General features: G+C 39.7%; 3 protein-coding genes across 3 annotated transcripts; 2 read left to right on the forward strand and 1 right to left on the reverse strand.

Moving 5' to 3' along the window:
- Positions 1-1051: 1051 nt before the first annotated feature.
- On the forward strand, positions 1052-5432 carry LOC120745772 (peroxisomal membrane protein PMP34). The gene is made up of 9 exons (XM_040050921.1): positions 1052-1379; positions 1552-1612; positions 1989-2055; positions 2313-2467; positions 2733-2849; positions 2942-3087; positions 3256-3351; positions 3978-4063; positions 4171-5432. Exons 1-9 carry the CDS (start codon positions 1305-1307, stop codon positions 4316-4318), a joined length of 951 nt encoding a protein of 316 aa, XP_039906855.1. The 5' UTR covers positions 1052-1304; the 3' UTR covers positions 4319-5432.
- A 1256-nt stretch (positions 5433-6688) lies between these two features.
- dxo (decapping exoribonuclease) lies at positions 6689-12249 on the reverse strand. The gene is made up of 7 exons (XM_040050908.1): positions 12024-12249; positions 10788-11247; positions 10404-10630; positions 7929-8148; positions 7712-7847; positions 7529-7623; positions 6689-7452 (listed from the first exon to the last, which is right to left on the reverse strand). Exons 2-7 carry the CDS (start codon positions 11243-11245, stop codon positions 7311-7313), a joined length of 1278 nt encoding a protein of 425 aa, XP_039906842.1. The 5' UTR covers positions 11246-11247; positions 12024-12249; the 3' UTR covers positions 6689-7310.
- Positions 12250-12295: 46 nt separating this feature from the next.
- On the forward strand, positions 12296-15339 carry LOC120745778 (serine/threonine-protein kinase 19-like). Its single transcript, XM_040050929.1, has 7 exons — positions 12296-12444; positions 12759-12854; positions 12942-13084; positions 13176-13411; positions 13725-13822; positions 13914-14061; positions 14881-15339. The coding sequence occupies exons 2-7, from the start codon at positions 12761-12763 to the stop codon at positions 14924-14926; spliced, it is 765 nt and encodes a 254-aa protein (XP_039906863.1). The 5' UTR covers positions 12296-12444; positions 12759-12760; the 3' UTR covers positions 14927-15339.
- Positions 15340-17402: the final 2063 nt, after the last annotated feature.

Genomic DNA, 17402 nt, shown 5'->3' on the forward strand with positions numbered 1-17402 from the left:
TAATATATTGTTGTGGATTAGAATGACCAGTAAAATGAAAATGGAACATTATCTGTTATTTCTTGTTTCAGGTTTTAGCTCGTTAGAACTCTAAATTCTTCATCTTCATTTGTAAACTGATGTTTTTATGATACATTTTTATTCTGTAATTTGTAGAAAAGTATTTAAAAGAGTAAAAAGCGACATCAACTCCCTCTGTTACCTTGAATCAACTTAAGACTTGGAACATTCAACTTTTTTACTTAAAGCGTTTATACCTAAAAACTGTCTTAAGTATAATACATGATTAAAGCTTTTATTAACAAATTATTGCTTTATTCTATTTATATATCTATTTATCCATCTAATCTAATTAGATATTGTTAAAATCTTGACAGACATGCTTGATTGGGTCATTAATTACAGCAAAAGTAAAAATAACACACTATACTTAAAGTATCAAATGTAATAAAAAACGTTCATTTTTTTTTTATACATGCAATTCAATTGTTTTCTTTACTTTTTAAAAAACGGCTGATTAGTCACATGTTCTATTTTTGCTATTTGTTTAGGTTCAAAATAATATTGCAGGATAGTTTTCTTTTTACAAGATATTATATTCATCATGGGAGCTCATCCTTAGAGCTTAGCGTTAAAAAGAGAAATTTCTCCATGAAATGAATTGGAGAAACTGTTGATGTGAAGTAACATGAAACAGAAGTGTATGCGTACAAGCCCAGATACAGTCCAGCATTTGAGTATGTGTATTTTACATAAGTGTACTAAAAAAGCATTAGTGTAAGTCTCTTAGACCGTGTGTTGTCATATCTAGATGATTATGATATCTAAGTCTGTCCCTTTGGGGGGGTGTCAGAAAAAATCTGGAAAATCACACATGCTGTGGTGACCTGCCGCAAATAAGGGCTGTAAAATCCCATATAGTTTTTCCACCACTTCTCCTTCCAGTCCAGTAGGTGGCTAATAAATTCTATGCTAAAGTTAATGGTTTACCAAAAACAGAAGAAGAAGAAACAGAACCGACAGAAGAGTCAACAAAGGAAGAAGAAGAAACTGTCCAATCAGCGGCATCTTGGGAGGAACTAACCCCCGACCAGAAGAGAGTGAACCCAATCTGACAGTTTTTCCACTCTCTTCTTTGGTTTCTGTTTCTTGTTGCTTTTCAGCTTCCTATAACATGAAGTTGTGAATAATTATTGTTTAAAACGTTTCCACTGTTCGGAAAACCCGGACATATTCCATTGGGTTCACGGCAGTTACTTCCCGGTGTTTAGCTTGTGTGGTTGGACCGGGGGGAGCCTGCAGAGATGTCCGACAACGGTGGCTCGGCTGTCGGGCTCCTATCCTATGAGACACTGGTTCATGCTGTGGCAGGTGCAATGGTGAGTAGCTTTGTTTCTTATTTATTTGTTTTTTATGGGGGTTGGGGTATTATCCTTCTAATAGCAGATAGCATGGTGTTGAAGAAACCACTTTAAGCTGAACAATGGTATTAGATGTTGTGTTTTCAGGTGTCAGTATGGATGTTAATGTTGCAGTGCATTGTCTTTTTAGGGGAGTGTGACAGCTATGACCGTCTTCTTTCCTCTGGACACGGCCAAAAGCAGACTCCAGGGTGAGCTGGGGGGCTTTATCATCTTGGACAGAGGTCACCTGATAAGCTGCAGAGTTGAAAGAGGTTTAACGCTGGGGTCATTATAGAGCAACCGTAACTGCATCCCAAAGAGTAGCGCACTGATAAATGTAGTTTTTATTTTACCTCATAAACAATCCATTTCTGTTTGTTGTTTCATGTGTCTTTTTTTTTTTTATTGCAAAGCATGCTCATGTTCAGCTCTATATAAGACATAAAAAGGTGTGTTATGCCTTTCTGCTTCCACTCTTTTATATTCCACAAGCTGAGATAATGCAGTTAAACTGATCTTTGTGTGTCAAGTCATTGTCCAGAGACTCATTACCTGATTTCTGGCATATTTGTGTTTGTTTTTCAGTGGATGAGAAGAGAAAGTCGAACTCAACTCCAGTTATTCTGGCTGAGATAGCAAAGGAAGAAGGCTTGTACGTATAGTTTGGGAATTTAAAATCACTGAGGCTTCTGGTTAGAAATTACACAAGTTAAGCCTTGTTTTACTCTTATTTGACCATATTTATAATTTAACCAAATGTTATGAACCAAAACAAGGTAATCACAGATATAAACAGTTAATGAAAACAATTGGTAGCTGCAGCTGTAATCTAATCCATGGTTTAGGATGATGTTTTGACCACATGACTGAAAACGCACTACTCAAATGCCTCATCACTACCTCTCCCAGTCTGTCACTGTACAGAGGCTGGTTCCCAGTTATCTCCAGCCTTTGCTGCTCCAATTTTGTCTACTTCTACACGTTTAACTCGCTGAAGAAGCTGATGGCATCTGGTCCAGGCCAGTCCAGACCTGGGAAAGACTTGCTCATTGGAATTGTGTCAGGTAAGTACTGACCTGATGGAAATTGTCTAAAAGACTTAAATGGATGCAAGGTGTCCAATTAATAGAGAAGCCTGTAGCACAAAAGGCAAATTTTTCAAAAGTGGAGGGAGTGACTGTGTGACAGATGTCTGGATTGAATGGATGAATCCTGGATTTGTGTGTGAAACGTTTGCATGCATGTATCCCATAGACTGTATGCAAAAGATGGTGATATTATCCTCTGGTTTGTGGATTCAAGAAACTTGAATATCTCTTGTTCATGTAGGAGTGGTGAATGTGATCCTGACCACTCCCATGTGGGTGGTCAACACTCGACTGAAGATGCAGGGGGTAAAGTTCAGAAACGAAGACCTCCACCAGACTCACTACAGAGGCATATTTGGTGAGCGCTTCATATCTGTTAAACAGGTGAAGATTTCTGACGTCCTTGTCTTATGTCTGTGTGATTTTCAAACCTCACTGCTTCTCTTTCAGATGCTTTCTCACAGATCATAGCCAACGAGGGGGTGGGAACTCTGTGGAACGGCACTTTGCCCTCTCTCGTCCTCGTACTCAACCCTGCTGTGCAGTTCATGATTTATGAGGCCATGAAGAGGAAGGCAGGCAGAGGAGGGAGGAAGGTAAGAAGACTTAAAGAGAACCAGTGATGTATGCAATATTGCCTTATTGAAGCTAATCAGTCAGCATCCTGTCGTTCCATAGCTGAAGGGCTGTGATCAGGAGGGACCCTGTTTAGACCAATCTAGCGATCAGTCACCTGACCTGTGAACTTTCGTCTTTTACCACAGATATCCTCAGCAAAGATTTTTCTCATTGGAGCCATTGCCAAGGCCATCGCTACCACTGCCACGTATCCTCTGCAGACAGTTCAGGCCATACTGAGGGTAAATACTCTGATACAGAAAATGTTATTCCTGTATTCTGTTTTTCAAAGATTAGGCTGATGAAGTTCAACATTTTTGCAATGACAGAAAATTCAGTAAACAGACAAAAACAACTACAAATTGTATCTGTGTAATTTTATGTGTGCCAAAAGCCATCTATTACACTCTTACACGGGCAAAATGATGTTTCCTCAAAAACTAAAAACTAAAGTGGAACTCCTGGCTGAGTCTGGGACACAACATTGTGTAAATTTGACTTAATTTTGTGTACACTCCTCAGAAACTTTATTAGGGGAAAAAAAATTCTGATCCGGTCCCAGTAGATAAGAACGCCTGCTACCAAAAACCAAGCTACATTCACTTAAATCACATTTCTTTCCCCATTCTGATGCTCAGCAGCAACTTCACTATATCACTAAATTAGCTGAGTTGCTGCAATGTGATTGGATGATTAGATATTTCTATTGATCAGCAGATGAACCGGTTTAAACAAAGTGGCCGGTGAGTGTGTATTAATAGAAAAATTTAGAGAAACCAGAGCATCTTTATATGGTTAATACCATCAAACACTCGATGCAAATATGCATGACTACACATGCATCACTTGTTTTATGCTTTTTCATCAGTTTGGCCAGTATAAAAGTGACGCCGAGGGTGGTGGTGTGATGGGGAGCCTTTCTAACATTTTGTTCCTGCTCATGGACCGGATCAAGTGAGTGCAGCATCTCTAAAATTACACTATCTAGTCACTCGACTCAGAACAAGCACATGTGTGAATATGTAGCAGTGGTCACAGTTGTATACCCGTGTTTATCGCAGGAAGCACGGTGCTCTCGGTTTGTACAAAGGCCTGGAGGCCAAGCTGCTACAGACGGTACTGACGGCTGCACTCATGTTTGTTGTGTATGAGAAGATCGCTGCAGTGACCTTCAGAATCATGGGGATGAACAAGAAACTGAAGCACTGAAGACGGCTACCTGAACACAGCAAACCATCAGTGCACTCATCCTCAGTAGGTTTTAAAGCCTGCTGATGCTATTACTAACATTATGAATAGTTTCTGTCGCATAGGCATGATAATATGAGCCCGCAATGGTGCTTTGGGAGCCCCACGTTCCTATTCCATTCCCAAATTATATAACAAAACCAGAGGGGGGTTTAATTATTGCTATTGTTAACCTCTAACTGTGAACATCTGTGCATACACATCCTCTCCACTGGTGCATTTCTCTTGGTTAAGCATGGTCCTGCAGGGACTAAAGTTAACTGGGTTTATGTGACAAAGAAAAACATAGACATTATTTATTAGTTTGGTTGGCTGTATAATATCTTCTAGTGTGAGGCGAGTTAAACAGGTCCTGTATTGAGTAACTGTTTGAAAAGAACACCTTTCAAAGAGCTGAACTTTCTACTGTTAAAAAATAAAACAGGTGATGATTTAAAAAAAGAAAAAAACAACAGTTTAGGCAAAAGAACACAAATACACCTGTTTGGCCTCTTTCTGAGAGATGTTGGCTGCACTGAAAGACTGATACAGCTCTTGTGGAAATATACATGCTCTTTAAGAAATTACTGGTTCAAATCAATGGGCCAGACTAGCTGCTTTCCCCTGGTCCGAGTTTTTGTCATGAGTCTGCTGTAGTTTCATATTTCACTATAGGAGATGAATGATATTTGTCTTTACATTTACATTTTCATATGAATTTGAAAAAGTGTATTTCAATTTAAGACTTTTGTCTTAACATTTGAGCTTTATTGCACGTGATGATAAGTTTACTGCTGCCTTAATCTAAACCACTGGGCCATTCTTTACATACACTTAAGCTTTTAACTGTGAATTTATCCAGTTGTGAAATCCTGCAAGATGGAAACCTCATTAAATTAATTTAATATAAATTGAGGGAAAAGCACAGTGAATATGTGTCTGCACATGCTGCAGTAGTTGTAGGTAGCCAGTGCCTCTGATTGTAATGCATTATGAAAAAGAAACTGTATGAACTGACATACAGACGAGTGACAAATTAAAGGAAAAAACCAAGCTAAAATCTTAGTTGTGCGTCCACAGCATCAGTGCACCTCAGCATGTATTCTTCAAGTCTTTGGACCTACAAAGATAAACAGTATTCTTCCAAAAGACACACCCTCATTATGTTGCTGGTGGTGGAGTACACCAACTAACACCTACACACAAATTTCTCTCAAATTAGCTTGTTTTGTGATCTTGTGACTGCAAAAGCTGTAGCTTCTGATTCATGAAACCAGTCAGAGTATAATATTTCCTCACTGCAGGAATTAGAGGTTTGTTTCCCCCATAGACTGAATATAAAACGTGGATGGATCCACTATCAACTACTGATTAACTTTGTACTCTGCATTTTAAGGTTTTGGCTGCTAAAATGTTGTTGTTATCAAGTTTTGGAGGGTTTATGAGCCAGAAGTGACTATTTATGGATGACTCTGTGGCAAGACTGGAACACAAGCTTCTTTGATAGTTTACTACTGGTGAGATTATTACACGACAAAAGACACCAGTGCTACAAAAACTGGTTAAGCTGAGCAGACATCTGTGTCGGCATGTACCTGTAAGTCAGCGTAGCCACACCTTTTACTTTTGAGCTTTTGTAAAGTTTATATAAGAAAGCAACCATGTGGAGTTATGACTGGGGCTAACAGGTTATAAAGACAAAAAGAAACTGTATCAGGTTGCAAACACATTTATTTTTGTTGTAAAGCTGGGCATTTTAACATCAAAGGTTATAGGGTTTTGACTCTTTTGAAGCCAGTCTCACTCTAAAGAGCTGCAGGTTTTGGCACTTTTTCATTTTGATGCTTGTCGATGGTTTAATTCTTTTTTTTGTCACTCGTTTGTAAGTTATTCAGTGACTGTTGATCTACAAACATTTGATGCACTGAGTTTTTTCTACTGTTTTCAATATCGCAGTGTTCGACGTGTGCTCTTTTTCTTTCACACAGATGTCTTCCATTATTTCTATCAGTTCCCTGCGAGTAGTGTAAACTTGTCAGGGATCGCAGTGATTCACAGTATTTGTCACAGTACTTTCTCTCTCTCTGATGTGGTAAATGACAGTTAATGCTGCCTTTCAACTTGATGCCGGTTGACAGTTGATCCACTCCTCCTCCTGCTGCTGTTGTTAAACTGGTTTTTCTCTCTTTACGTCTTGGTTATAACCAAGAGAGGCGCTTCCCTTTAACACCGCAGCCTTTAGACCTTTTGTTGTTCTATCAATACTCTAGCCAAGTGACACATTTACCAGATTTCAGCTCCTCTGCCAGTTGTCACTTATATTTGGTAGCAGTTAGGAAAAACAGCTCCAACTGTTTTTTTTTTTTTGATTAAAGCTTTACAATTTTGCTTTTTATATTTTACAAAATGAACTTTGTTTACATCCAGTTCTTATTTGATATCATCTTGACTCATTTACAACAACAAAAAAAACAAAACAAAACACAGATTTTCTAATTTTGTTTAAATAAACATAACACTGTTTGTGGGTTGTAAATTATTGTTATAACCAGGGAATAAAAAAGATTGAGAAACAATATTGATTTCTTTAATTGTGTTTTGTTTAGATCATTACATGCCAGATAAAATGTAGTTCATCACTGCTTTAAAAAAAAATAAATAAAAGAATCCCCCCCAGAAGACTGATGAGTAGTGATTGGTGAGCTCATGCAAATGTTTACCACGTTAAATGTCCTCCACTGGAGGTCTACAGGATAATGATGCATTCGTGACCATGCCTCAGGTGGAATTTATACTTCTGCAATTCAGTTTATCAGAGCGATACGTAGGGTTAAATCTTACGTCACAATAACCTATGCTGACGTGCACCTCCCTTCCACAAAACAACTGTGATTGGCCTGTTTCCTCCTCTTCTAATTGACTGGAAGGAAATGAATCAACTCCAGGCTTTCAGACTTCGGTGCAGAAGTATAAATTATGCTTTAGGCTCATATTGGGAGTCTTCACTTCTCGTCATCTCCTCAACATACCAGTGTGGCAGGAAGCAATACTGAGAGTCTCTGTGGGCAGAGTAGGTGACATCTTTGTAGGGATCCCAGGAGAACAGGTACACCACTCTGAAATGACAACAGAAAGAGATTAACATGTATTTACCCCAAACCAGAATATTTTAAAAGTGTTATTATAGCTCACCTAGGACTGTCTTCGGTAACTACACGCTTCACAAAAGACAGGAAATCGCAGCAAAAGTTCATGCATACTGTCGGCTTCCAGCAGTTGTACTCGTTCTGTTTAAAAGATGTACAGAAGGCTCATGAAGTGTGCTCATGGTGTGCTGCCAGATGTTTTTAAATCACGAGTTATTTATTGCTTTACCTTGATGAGATGGGAGATCTTAGAAATGTGAAAGGTCTCCACGGAAACAACGACACCTTCCTGATCTCGGAAACCTGCCACCACTCTAGGGACTCCCGGGAGAAAAGACTGGGCCCACCACTTAAGCAGTTTGAACCTGAGGAGCGCCAAAATAAAAGCGTTACCATCCAGCCAACCACATAACGTGAAAATTATGAGGCTTTACTTTATCCTGTACCTGTGGAAGTTGCTGCGCTGTTTGGGGGTGCAGATCTCTGCAGAGGTCTTCAGCTCCACGTAACAGGCAGGAGCAGCCGGAGCTTTGGGATCTTTATCTCGACAGTCCACCTCGCCGGAGAACAGCAGTCTGTGATCCGCGAGCCGAGTTTGCACCACAGTGCAGAAGGCCTCGTTGGTGTTAACCACTCCACCAGGGTCAGGTAGACTGTGGGTATTGTCTACAGGAGAGACAAAGGTGAAACTTTACCACCGAAAGCACTGTGCTAGGTTTAGTTTTCATATCTAATATAATGGACACACGGATATGTACAGAAAAAATAAAAAAATAATGATTTGAAGTCAGTGTTGGGCATTATAATAATCACGTTACATTTTTATAGAGTGTAATAATTTTAATTAACCATGGTAAGATCAACAATCATACTGCATTTACGAGTCTTTGCTGTTACTCGAGTTCTTCAATTACATGAAGACATGAAGATAACTTTTTAAAAGGACAGCTGCTGGAAGCGGCCATCAAAAGATAGGCACTGTGGTCATAAAGAGATGAACATAATCAGCAACAATACTCAGGCTGTGTCACGTAAATGATGCTCAGCTGGTACTAGGGCTGCCACAAACGATTATTTTGATAGTCGACTAGTCACCGATTATTTATGCGATTAGTCGACTAATCAGATCATCATCCACTGGACGTAAAACTACAGCTTATTGCACCAGCAGCATCTGCTCTTATATAACTATCATTAGCTTACAGCTTTAAGCTTTTAAGGTGCTAACTAAAAATAAAGACAAGATGATAGTTTATTCAATTTTAATGAAATTTGCAGATTGTTTCGGTAAAGTTTAATAAACTCCTTGCTATCTAAAATATAACAGGACACCGGAGTATATTCTCCAGCATCTCACACTTCTGATAATCAGCTGTCTGCTTGACGTTTATTCAGCTGTGTAAAAACTATAACTTTAATCTCAGCCAAACCGATTTACTCAGGAACAAATAAATACTAAAAAAAAAAAAAAAAAAAAAAAAGCCAAACAACAACATTTTTAATTTATCTAAGTGACTCATATATATTTAACCTGAGTCGCGAAAGACGGCGGTGGGTTTGAAAACAATTTGCCGGGAGTCCGGTGTTCTCACAGCGCTAGTGACCTAGCCCCCGGCTAGCTATCGAGCTAGTGGGTAACAGACGTCTCCGAAAACGTCGGAGCGCTTTTGAAAATATGTGGTGTCCTGATAAACTGAGCCGATATTTGAGGTTTACACAGCTACATTCTCGCCTGAAAATATGTTAAACGTTTATTTTGTGACCCAGAAAGAATAATAAGAGTAATATTAAAACTAACTAGCTACCGCCATTGTTGGAAACTAAGCTGGGCCGCGCTATGAATTCTGGGACACAGCTGCTTCTTCTTCTTCTTCGGGGTTTAACGGCAGCTGGCATCCTTGTACATGCAGTGCTGCCATCTTCTGTTTCAGTCCGTTATTACACTCTTAAATCCTACTACTTATTCCTGCGTCTTTTGCGATCTTACAAAGCTTCAAACGACACATCGACTATTAAATCAGTCGTCGACGATTTTGATAGTCGACGTAATCGTGACTAGTCGATAGGTGGTACTAAGGGACCCAGCAGCATGGATCTGTGTTTTCCTGTTGTTTATCCCCAATTCTGCCATTACCAGTGCAGCACAAACCAAGAATCATCAGCCAGGCAACATTTTTCTAGTCTTCTATTGTCCAGTTTTGTTGAGCTTGGATGAATTATAGCTTCAGTTTCCTTTTCTTAGCTGACAGGAGTTGCACCTGGTGTGGTCTTCTGATTACCTCGATTGTACTAAGTGGTTGTTTGAGTTACTCTTGCCTTCCTATCAGTTCCAAGCAGTCTCTCTTTGATCTTTGGTACCAATGAGGAATTTTCACCCTGAGAACTGCCACTGACTGGATGTTTCCTCTTTTCAAACCAGTCTCTGTAAACCCTAGAGATGGTTATGTGGGAAAATCCCAGTAAATTAGCAGTTTCAAAAACCGTTACCCAAGTGTGAAATGGTAAAAGGTGAGGTACAACCTGGACAGGCTGCCAGTCTATTGCAGCATTAACACAGAAACAGACTCCACACCAATTACCCAACAAGCGTGCCTGGAGAGAACCCACACAGGCAGCAAAGCTCACACGAAAACAGCCGGTGAAATCAAACCTGCACCTTCTTTTTGTGAGGCAAAAGTACTGTTTTTGTTTGGGGTTTTTTATTATACCATTAGCATTTTCCCCATAGTGGAAATCTCACATGTTGTGCTTTCCAGGCACAAATGGACTGAATATAAAACCAGTTGATTATGAGGTATGCCTGTGAATCATCAGCTGTGGGTAAGGCAGTTTAAATCAGTACCCAAAGTTTCAAAAAAAAAAAAAAAAGAAAAGAAAAGGAAAAATAAGGTACTTGTTTACTGCTACATAAACCCACCTACCTGCACATGTGTATTGCTCAAACTTGTATCCCCAGTACATCATCTCTTCATGCCTCTCGGTGCGGTTCTCCCGTTCCCTGCGAGCAGCTTCCGTTTCCACCTCACTGATGTAAAATGTGCCCCTGAACCTGGTGACTGCTAACAACCAGCCTTCCCTTGTCTCATAAGGAGTGGTCAGCAGCTTAGTTAGGTGGCCCCGCCATGTCACAAAGTCGACATCTAAAGCGCTGGAAAGAGTAGAGGTTGATCAAAGAATACATGTCCAGTAGGAACTGTTGTTGTGGTTAGAGATCGATAATGTTTATCTCTCTCTCTCTGTGTGGGACCTACTTGATCACCTGAAGAGAAATACAATAAAAACAGGAACCTCACAGCTACACTTACCGAGGTGAGGCTGCTGCCCCTGTTGGGTTAATCTTTGATTTATTGGCTACAATCCACCGGAGAATATGGTCCAGCCTCTCCTTCACACTGTCGTCTCTTTTTATAAAGCGATCCCTGTATCCATCCCTCAGGTTGAAATTTGGATTCCTGTCAGGCTCCACGTAGTACCTCATCTGCCTGCTGTCGTTGAAGAATCTACGCTCAGAGTCGAGGGAAAAACATCCCACTTCCACAGGCTGTTTGTAAACAGGAAAGTCTCTTTCATAAAGCTCTCTTCTCGTGCTTAAAGTCCTGCAGCTCAAAGGGTTTTGACCCAGAGCCGACTCAGACCGATACTGGTGCTGTGTGTTCGTTCTGAAGTGTTTATTCTCACGAGGACTTCTGCCACTGTCGTCTCTTTGTCTTTTGTACGAGGACTGATGGCTGTGACAGCTGATGCTGGATCTGTGGGGGTCCATAGCTGGACAGAAAGAATTTATGAGTTTTTGTTCTTTAAGTGCAATTTTTTCAGGGATAAGTTAGGTTAGGGTTAATGCATATGTGCATATTCTTTAGCTAACTTTTAAAAATATAACAGGCAACTTTGCAAAGAACCGATTATAAGCTGTGTCCTTATAATCGGTTTGCATCAAACATCCAAAGAAGAGCTTTGGATGTCCTTCAAGAAGCCTGGAAAACTATTCCTGAAGACTGCTTAAAGAAATGACAGGAAAGCTTTGCTAACAGAGTTCAGGCTGCGTTGAAGAATAAATGTGGTCAAACCAAATATTGGCTTTCAAGATCGTTAGAACTGTACAAAGTTGTTTTTGCCTTATATACTTTATACTCTTGTATGCTTGAACATGTTTTGATAAATCGCTGCACCGGTTCCACATTTTCCTACCAAAATATGAAGACATGATGGGGTGGCTGAAGACTTTTGCACAGTGCTGCATATTTAAAATTAGAAATGTGTTCTTTCCTCTCTGTAACAAATTGTACACAAACAATGAATTAGTTTAAGTTTAAATGCAGCATGTCTGGACCTAGAACCGCCTGATGTGCTTATAACAGTTTATGTGTTGAATGTTGAATGGAAAAGAGGCAGGTAATGTCTGGCGTGTGTCTGCACTGTTTCTCAATTAAATGCATGTTTAAAATTAACAAAGGTTTCCTAATACCGCTGTTACTAACCCCACTACGAAAGCTAAAGAGTACTTTCATGAATAAATAAGACGTAAGTAAGTGATAACCTACCTCTTTACAGCACAGCGAGCAAAGGTTGCTAAGCTAACGTTAGAAGTTCCCTGTTTATATTATGTCAGAGGAAATAAAATAACAGACTTGGCACAGGAACAACAAACATACGTTTGTTGCATCTTTACCGACTAAAACCAAGAAGTAGCTGAGTTAGAAAAACGCTGCCTTGTTTTTGTAGCGGGACAGCTAACTAGTCTCACACGCTAACAACAAGCTAACGCCACTTCCGTGTGCAGTTTTCCATCCAATCCGCTGCTCGGTGTTAGCGGCGACACTTCCTCTAAAAACACTGTAAATATCCGTGAAAAGAAGAGTTGTAGCAGTTCCCTGTAGCTGTTGGGATGGTTTGTGGCTCTGGCAGGGAATAAAGTGATGTAAAAGAAAAAAAAAACCCATTATTATTGGGTTTATTCATCAGGTAAGGACGAAAATTATTTTCGAGTTCAAATAGCTCGGTCTAATGTTGATAAACGAGCTAGCGTTAGCATGGCTAACGGTGTAGTGTTTTTAACCTAACAAAACAGAGGGTACATTTATGGAATATATGAGATTATGTCTTATAATTCATTCATCAGAAATTGGCAAAGGAGTGGATCTTGACTGTGGGGCATTGTTCTTAATTAGTAGGAAATAATGATATGATTGACCATTTAAAGGTCTTTTAATAGGCTCTGCGTTGTGTAGCGAGGAAAGCAGCATCTTGGAGTGAACAGGTGCAAATTTCTCCTTCAGGTATGAGCAGGAAACGGGCTCTGATTTCAGACGCTTTCAATCTGAAGAAGAGAAGAAATGGCACAGAACAATTTGGAGCTACTACTGCTGAAGAGGGTGGGTGTGACTCCTAAAAAATCTACAATAACGTGATCAAAAAACTCTTCATTTGAAGTTCACACTGTCATTTCTTCACTTTAAAAGGACCAGCTGACATTAAATCCAGTCTGGAGTACCTCATGACCCTATTTCCCAGAAAGCTCTTCAATGATGCACTGCCTCAAATTGTGCTGAAGCACCAGCTCTACAGCATACACAGTGACAAGACTTTGGTGGACAAGGAGGTGGTAAGGTGGATTTTAAGTGTTAGAAATGTATGTGTAATCATTTCTGCAGATTCAGATGTGAAATACAACTCGCTGCTGTCATCGGTAACAGAATAAGATGCGTGAACGAGGAGATCTGCTGATGTTCCAGCTCGGGTTCGACGCAGAAGCCTTTGGGTTGGTTTTTACTTCTGACTACAAGGCCAAAGTGCTGGCGGGAGAGGAGGGCAAAACCACAAGAGCCACCGTGGAGAGGTTCTTGGAGAAAGTGGTGTCCGCTTGCACAGATCTGAGCTTCACGAAAGACAAAATGCTGAAGGAGTTTCTCTTCACAGACTCTGAGATAACGTATGAAAGACACCCATATATTGCATGCGTTTATTATTTAGCTTTATCATTCCCAAACCTTCTATCTTAGACATAGTTTAACATTTAACTTCCTAGACAAATAAAAAGCAAAGCAACACTGCTGACAATGACTGAAAGAGTTTGACATTTATTTAAAGGGGTAGCAGAGGATAACATTTTCTGTGGCATTAAAGCTGTTTATACTGATTTCCATAGCTTTGTGCTTGGCATTATTGAATGAATGTGTAACCTCTGACTTGGCCATTCTGAAAGATAAAGATCAACTCAGAATCTGTTTTCTCCCCACACACAGGCAGCTGGTTAAGTCTGGGGTCCTGACTGTGAGGGATGCAGGCAGCTGGTGGCTTTCCATTCCCAACTCTGGCAAATTCACAAAGTACTTCATAAAAGGTTGGTGTTGAATCTCACTTGATTGAATCGTAACAGCGATTTCCTTTAGTTACGACACCCATTAATGTCTTTGTTCTCATTTTGCCGTTAGGCCGTAAAGCAGTGCTCAGCATGGTTAAGAAGTCCAAATACGGCGAAGTCTTAAAGGCAGAAATCGAGGAGCGGCGGACGAATTCACAAGTGAAATTCCATATGAAATACCACATTCATGACATTGTTGGCGCAGAGCTGGTAGAGAGGTAATAAGACTGGATGCTTTTTACCTCCTTTCCTTACCTTTATCTTAGTAGGTCAGTTTAACCACCTGTTAAGGCATTAAATACAGCTGCTCTCAATCGTATTTCAGTAACTGGACTAAATTTAAGAAAAACTCCCAATCCGACCATCTTTGATTTCTCTGAGAAAAGTCCAGGGAGACTAGACCTGTGTCTTTCAAAACTTTTTTTTAGGTCAAGTATCTGGTACTATGACTTCAGCAATGTGGAATTTCAAAATAATCTCACATTCAGTTGAGCGATAATTAGCTTAAAAATTTGCTAGTATAGCTTATACAGGGCAAATTTAAAGGGCTGTAGAAAAAACAATTCAAAGACAGGAGTTTAAGTTTATAACACTTTCATGTGTTAACCTCTTATAAATGGATCCCCTCATATTACATTTAATGTGTAGTTTTATTATCACGAAACTACTCTAATCAGATGAAGTTCTTTGTGATGTACCAACAAATGGCATCATCTGACATTTCCAATCTCACTTTTCTAGAAAGATTTGGTGTTTGGTGGTAACAGATCCAAAATGTATGATGGTGTTCTGCCTTTCCCAAAGGTTTCCTTTTTCCCATTTGGTCTATTTACAGGATTATTAGTCTTTATGGTCACTAATGTGTGCGTGTTACTGTCAAACAGTTTTAACAACTCTTGATCTTTAAAATTACGTCTGTCTTGAAGTGTGGTTCCTTTTCTTTAACGTCCAAAACAATCTGACTTGTTTTCCGCCTAAATCGAGTCATGTTTTCGTCTGATCCCACTGATTTTAATGAATGCTTTCTTTCTTTCCAGCATACCGACAACTTCAGGGACCCTGTTGCGATCTGTGGATTCGTGAGGCTGACGTCAGGCGCTGACGGACGATGAGAAATTTATGAACGGAATGAAAAGTGTTTATAAAAAGACTGAATGGACTAATTTAAGTATTCAAGTGCAGATTCTGTGCCAAATGTGCTACTAATGACCTGTGATGACGAGACGTTGTCAAGTTTTGGTTTATCTTGTAATAAGATTTATTTAAATTTCTTTGCATCACATATGAGATTCCTTGTCTACATGGAGTTCACAACCTAATGGCAATCATTGCCTCTGTGCTGAGTGTTTTCAGGAAACAAAATGCTTTGTTACAAATAAATGAGATTTCCCAACATCCTGTTTGAAACTTGAAGGTCAGTTTTCCAAAATCAAATAATGTCCTGCCTGTCAAAGCTTGAAACTGTGTCACCTTTAAGTAAAACGGATTACATCATTTTTTGTTCGCTGTTTCTCTCATGTTGTCTCTTCTGTTTTTGTGCTCAGTCAGCATCACTTGTGTGCAGCATTCATCCTTTGCCCGTACTGAACTGTATTTCAAACCCTTAGAAGGGTCAAGCTCATTATCAATTGTTTTGAACAGGCCCCTTTTCCTGAGAGCTTCAGACAGGATTTTTCTTGTCCCACTAATAATTCCCAGGAATTGTTTTTCACTCATCTCGTCCAAAACCTCAGTGTATGTATGGAACACAAGTGCAGGACTGAGCTTGAGATTAGAAGTTCTATTTTTAAGCTAAAAGTTGTTTTTTTTCCTTCTAGGTTTTCCCCAAAGTGACTGCTCCACTCTGTGCGTGTGTGCAGATTTGATCTTTTGACTACACTGATGTCATAGATATTATCGTTACATTGAGTCCACTTTATTTGGAAACTTCCTTGTAACCTTTTGTAAACAGTTTGGAAGTGTTTGTTAAAAGAATAACTGAACAGTGATAACTGGGGGTTAAATTACACTGTAAAATTGCACAAAATAGTTGTGATCATATTTTGTGGAGCTCTGCTCTACCAGCTGATTGCGGTGCTATGTCTGTCAACCCATCCCCACAAGAAAATATCAAACACAAAGGGGACAGTGTCTGACTCCAGTGAGCCACAAATGCACCAAAGACGCTTTCCCCAACACAGTCCTCATTTATAGTTCTACAAAACTCCCACTGACAGGTGGATTCTCCTGTTTCAGTGCAGCTAGCCAACAATGGATAAAACCAGTTGTTGCTGTCATATGCAGTACAAGGGTAACTCCCTAGATTGCTTTTGTAGTTTTAGTATCCTTCTTTTCTTCAGAGTTATCAGTTCTGTGACTAGTTAGATAAAACGATGTCTGTTAGCACCAACCAAGCCTATTCTATACTTGGACAAGTTGGCATAAAACATGCTCTAAAAAACAAAACTTAAATATAATTTTACAGAAAGTGTCAAGACTTTGAGTTTATTTTAAGAGTGGGGCTCAATACATTTAGTGCTCCACTTTCATTCTCAACTGTAACAGTTACAAATTGGTGACGAGCCCTTACCTTAACCCGAATCTAACTCAAACTTTAACCCTCAAAAAACATTAGGGTCAGTCAAAAGGTTTACAAAATTTCTTTATATCTCTTTTAGGGGTGCAACGATACACAAAATTCATGGTTCGGTTCGGTTCGATACTTTGGTGTCACGGTTCGATATTTTTTCGATACAAAAAAAATGTTCATGCCTTTTTAATTTGTCATTTATTAAAATTATAAATATATATTTTAACTCAAAAGTACAGTTTTTAAATTTAATGTTGCTGAAACAAAAGTAATTAAAAAAAATAAATATATCACTGTGATTGAGGAATCACTCATCTTTGGAAAAGAGAGTTTATTACAGAGAAATGGCTCTTTCCAAAATAAAAGTTATACTATATGCTTCTTCTGGGCTATATTCTCAGCAGCATATTGTAGCGGGTCAGGGCTGTTCGGGGTTCTGTTTGTATAGTTATGGTTTGTTTATGTTGCCATAGTGACGGGTGACGCCCTCTCGCTGCGACGGTGTGTCCTTCCGGGGTCAGAGGGCGCCCTGTGTGTTGTTGTTGTTGCTGTGCGGTTGCCACGCTGAGCAGTTAGCTAGCGGCAGTGTTCTTCTGCAGATGTCAATAAACGGCTGTGCTCCCTGGTTAGCTCACGGGAAGCAAGACCAAACGATACCTCCGTCTCCTCCTTGTCTGAGCTCGCCACAATATTAAACATATCAGGTCCCCATAAGGAGAATCATGTGCTAACGGCTGTCTAAATGACCCGGGTAAAGTTTGTAGCATGCATGCTTGTTGTTTTTGTCTGCTTCCACTTGTCTTTGCACTAGGATGATGTCGGCGTAAATGTGCAGTCATATTCGTTGTGTTCCCACTAGTGCTGTCAGCGTTAATCTTGTTGAAATGACGTTAACGCCACAACACGGCAAATCTCCGTTAACGAGCTACCCCTGCGTGGGGCTAGACGGCTAACACGTTAATGAGCTAACTGCGCGCTAACACACTAGTT

The sequence above is a fragment of the Simochromis diagramma genome, unplaced genomic scaffold (assembly GCF_900408965.1).
Source record: "Simochromis diagramma unplaced genomic scaffold, fSimDia1.1 OVJJ01000321.1, whole genome shotgun sequence".
NCBI lineage: Eukaryota > Metazoa > Chordata > Actinopteri > Cichliformes > Cichlidae > Simochromis > Simochromis diagramma.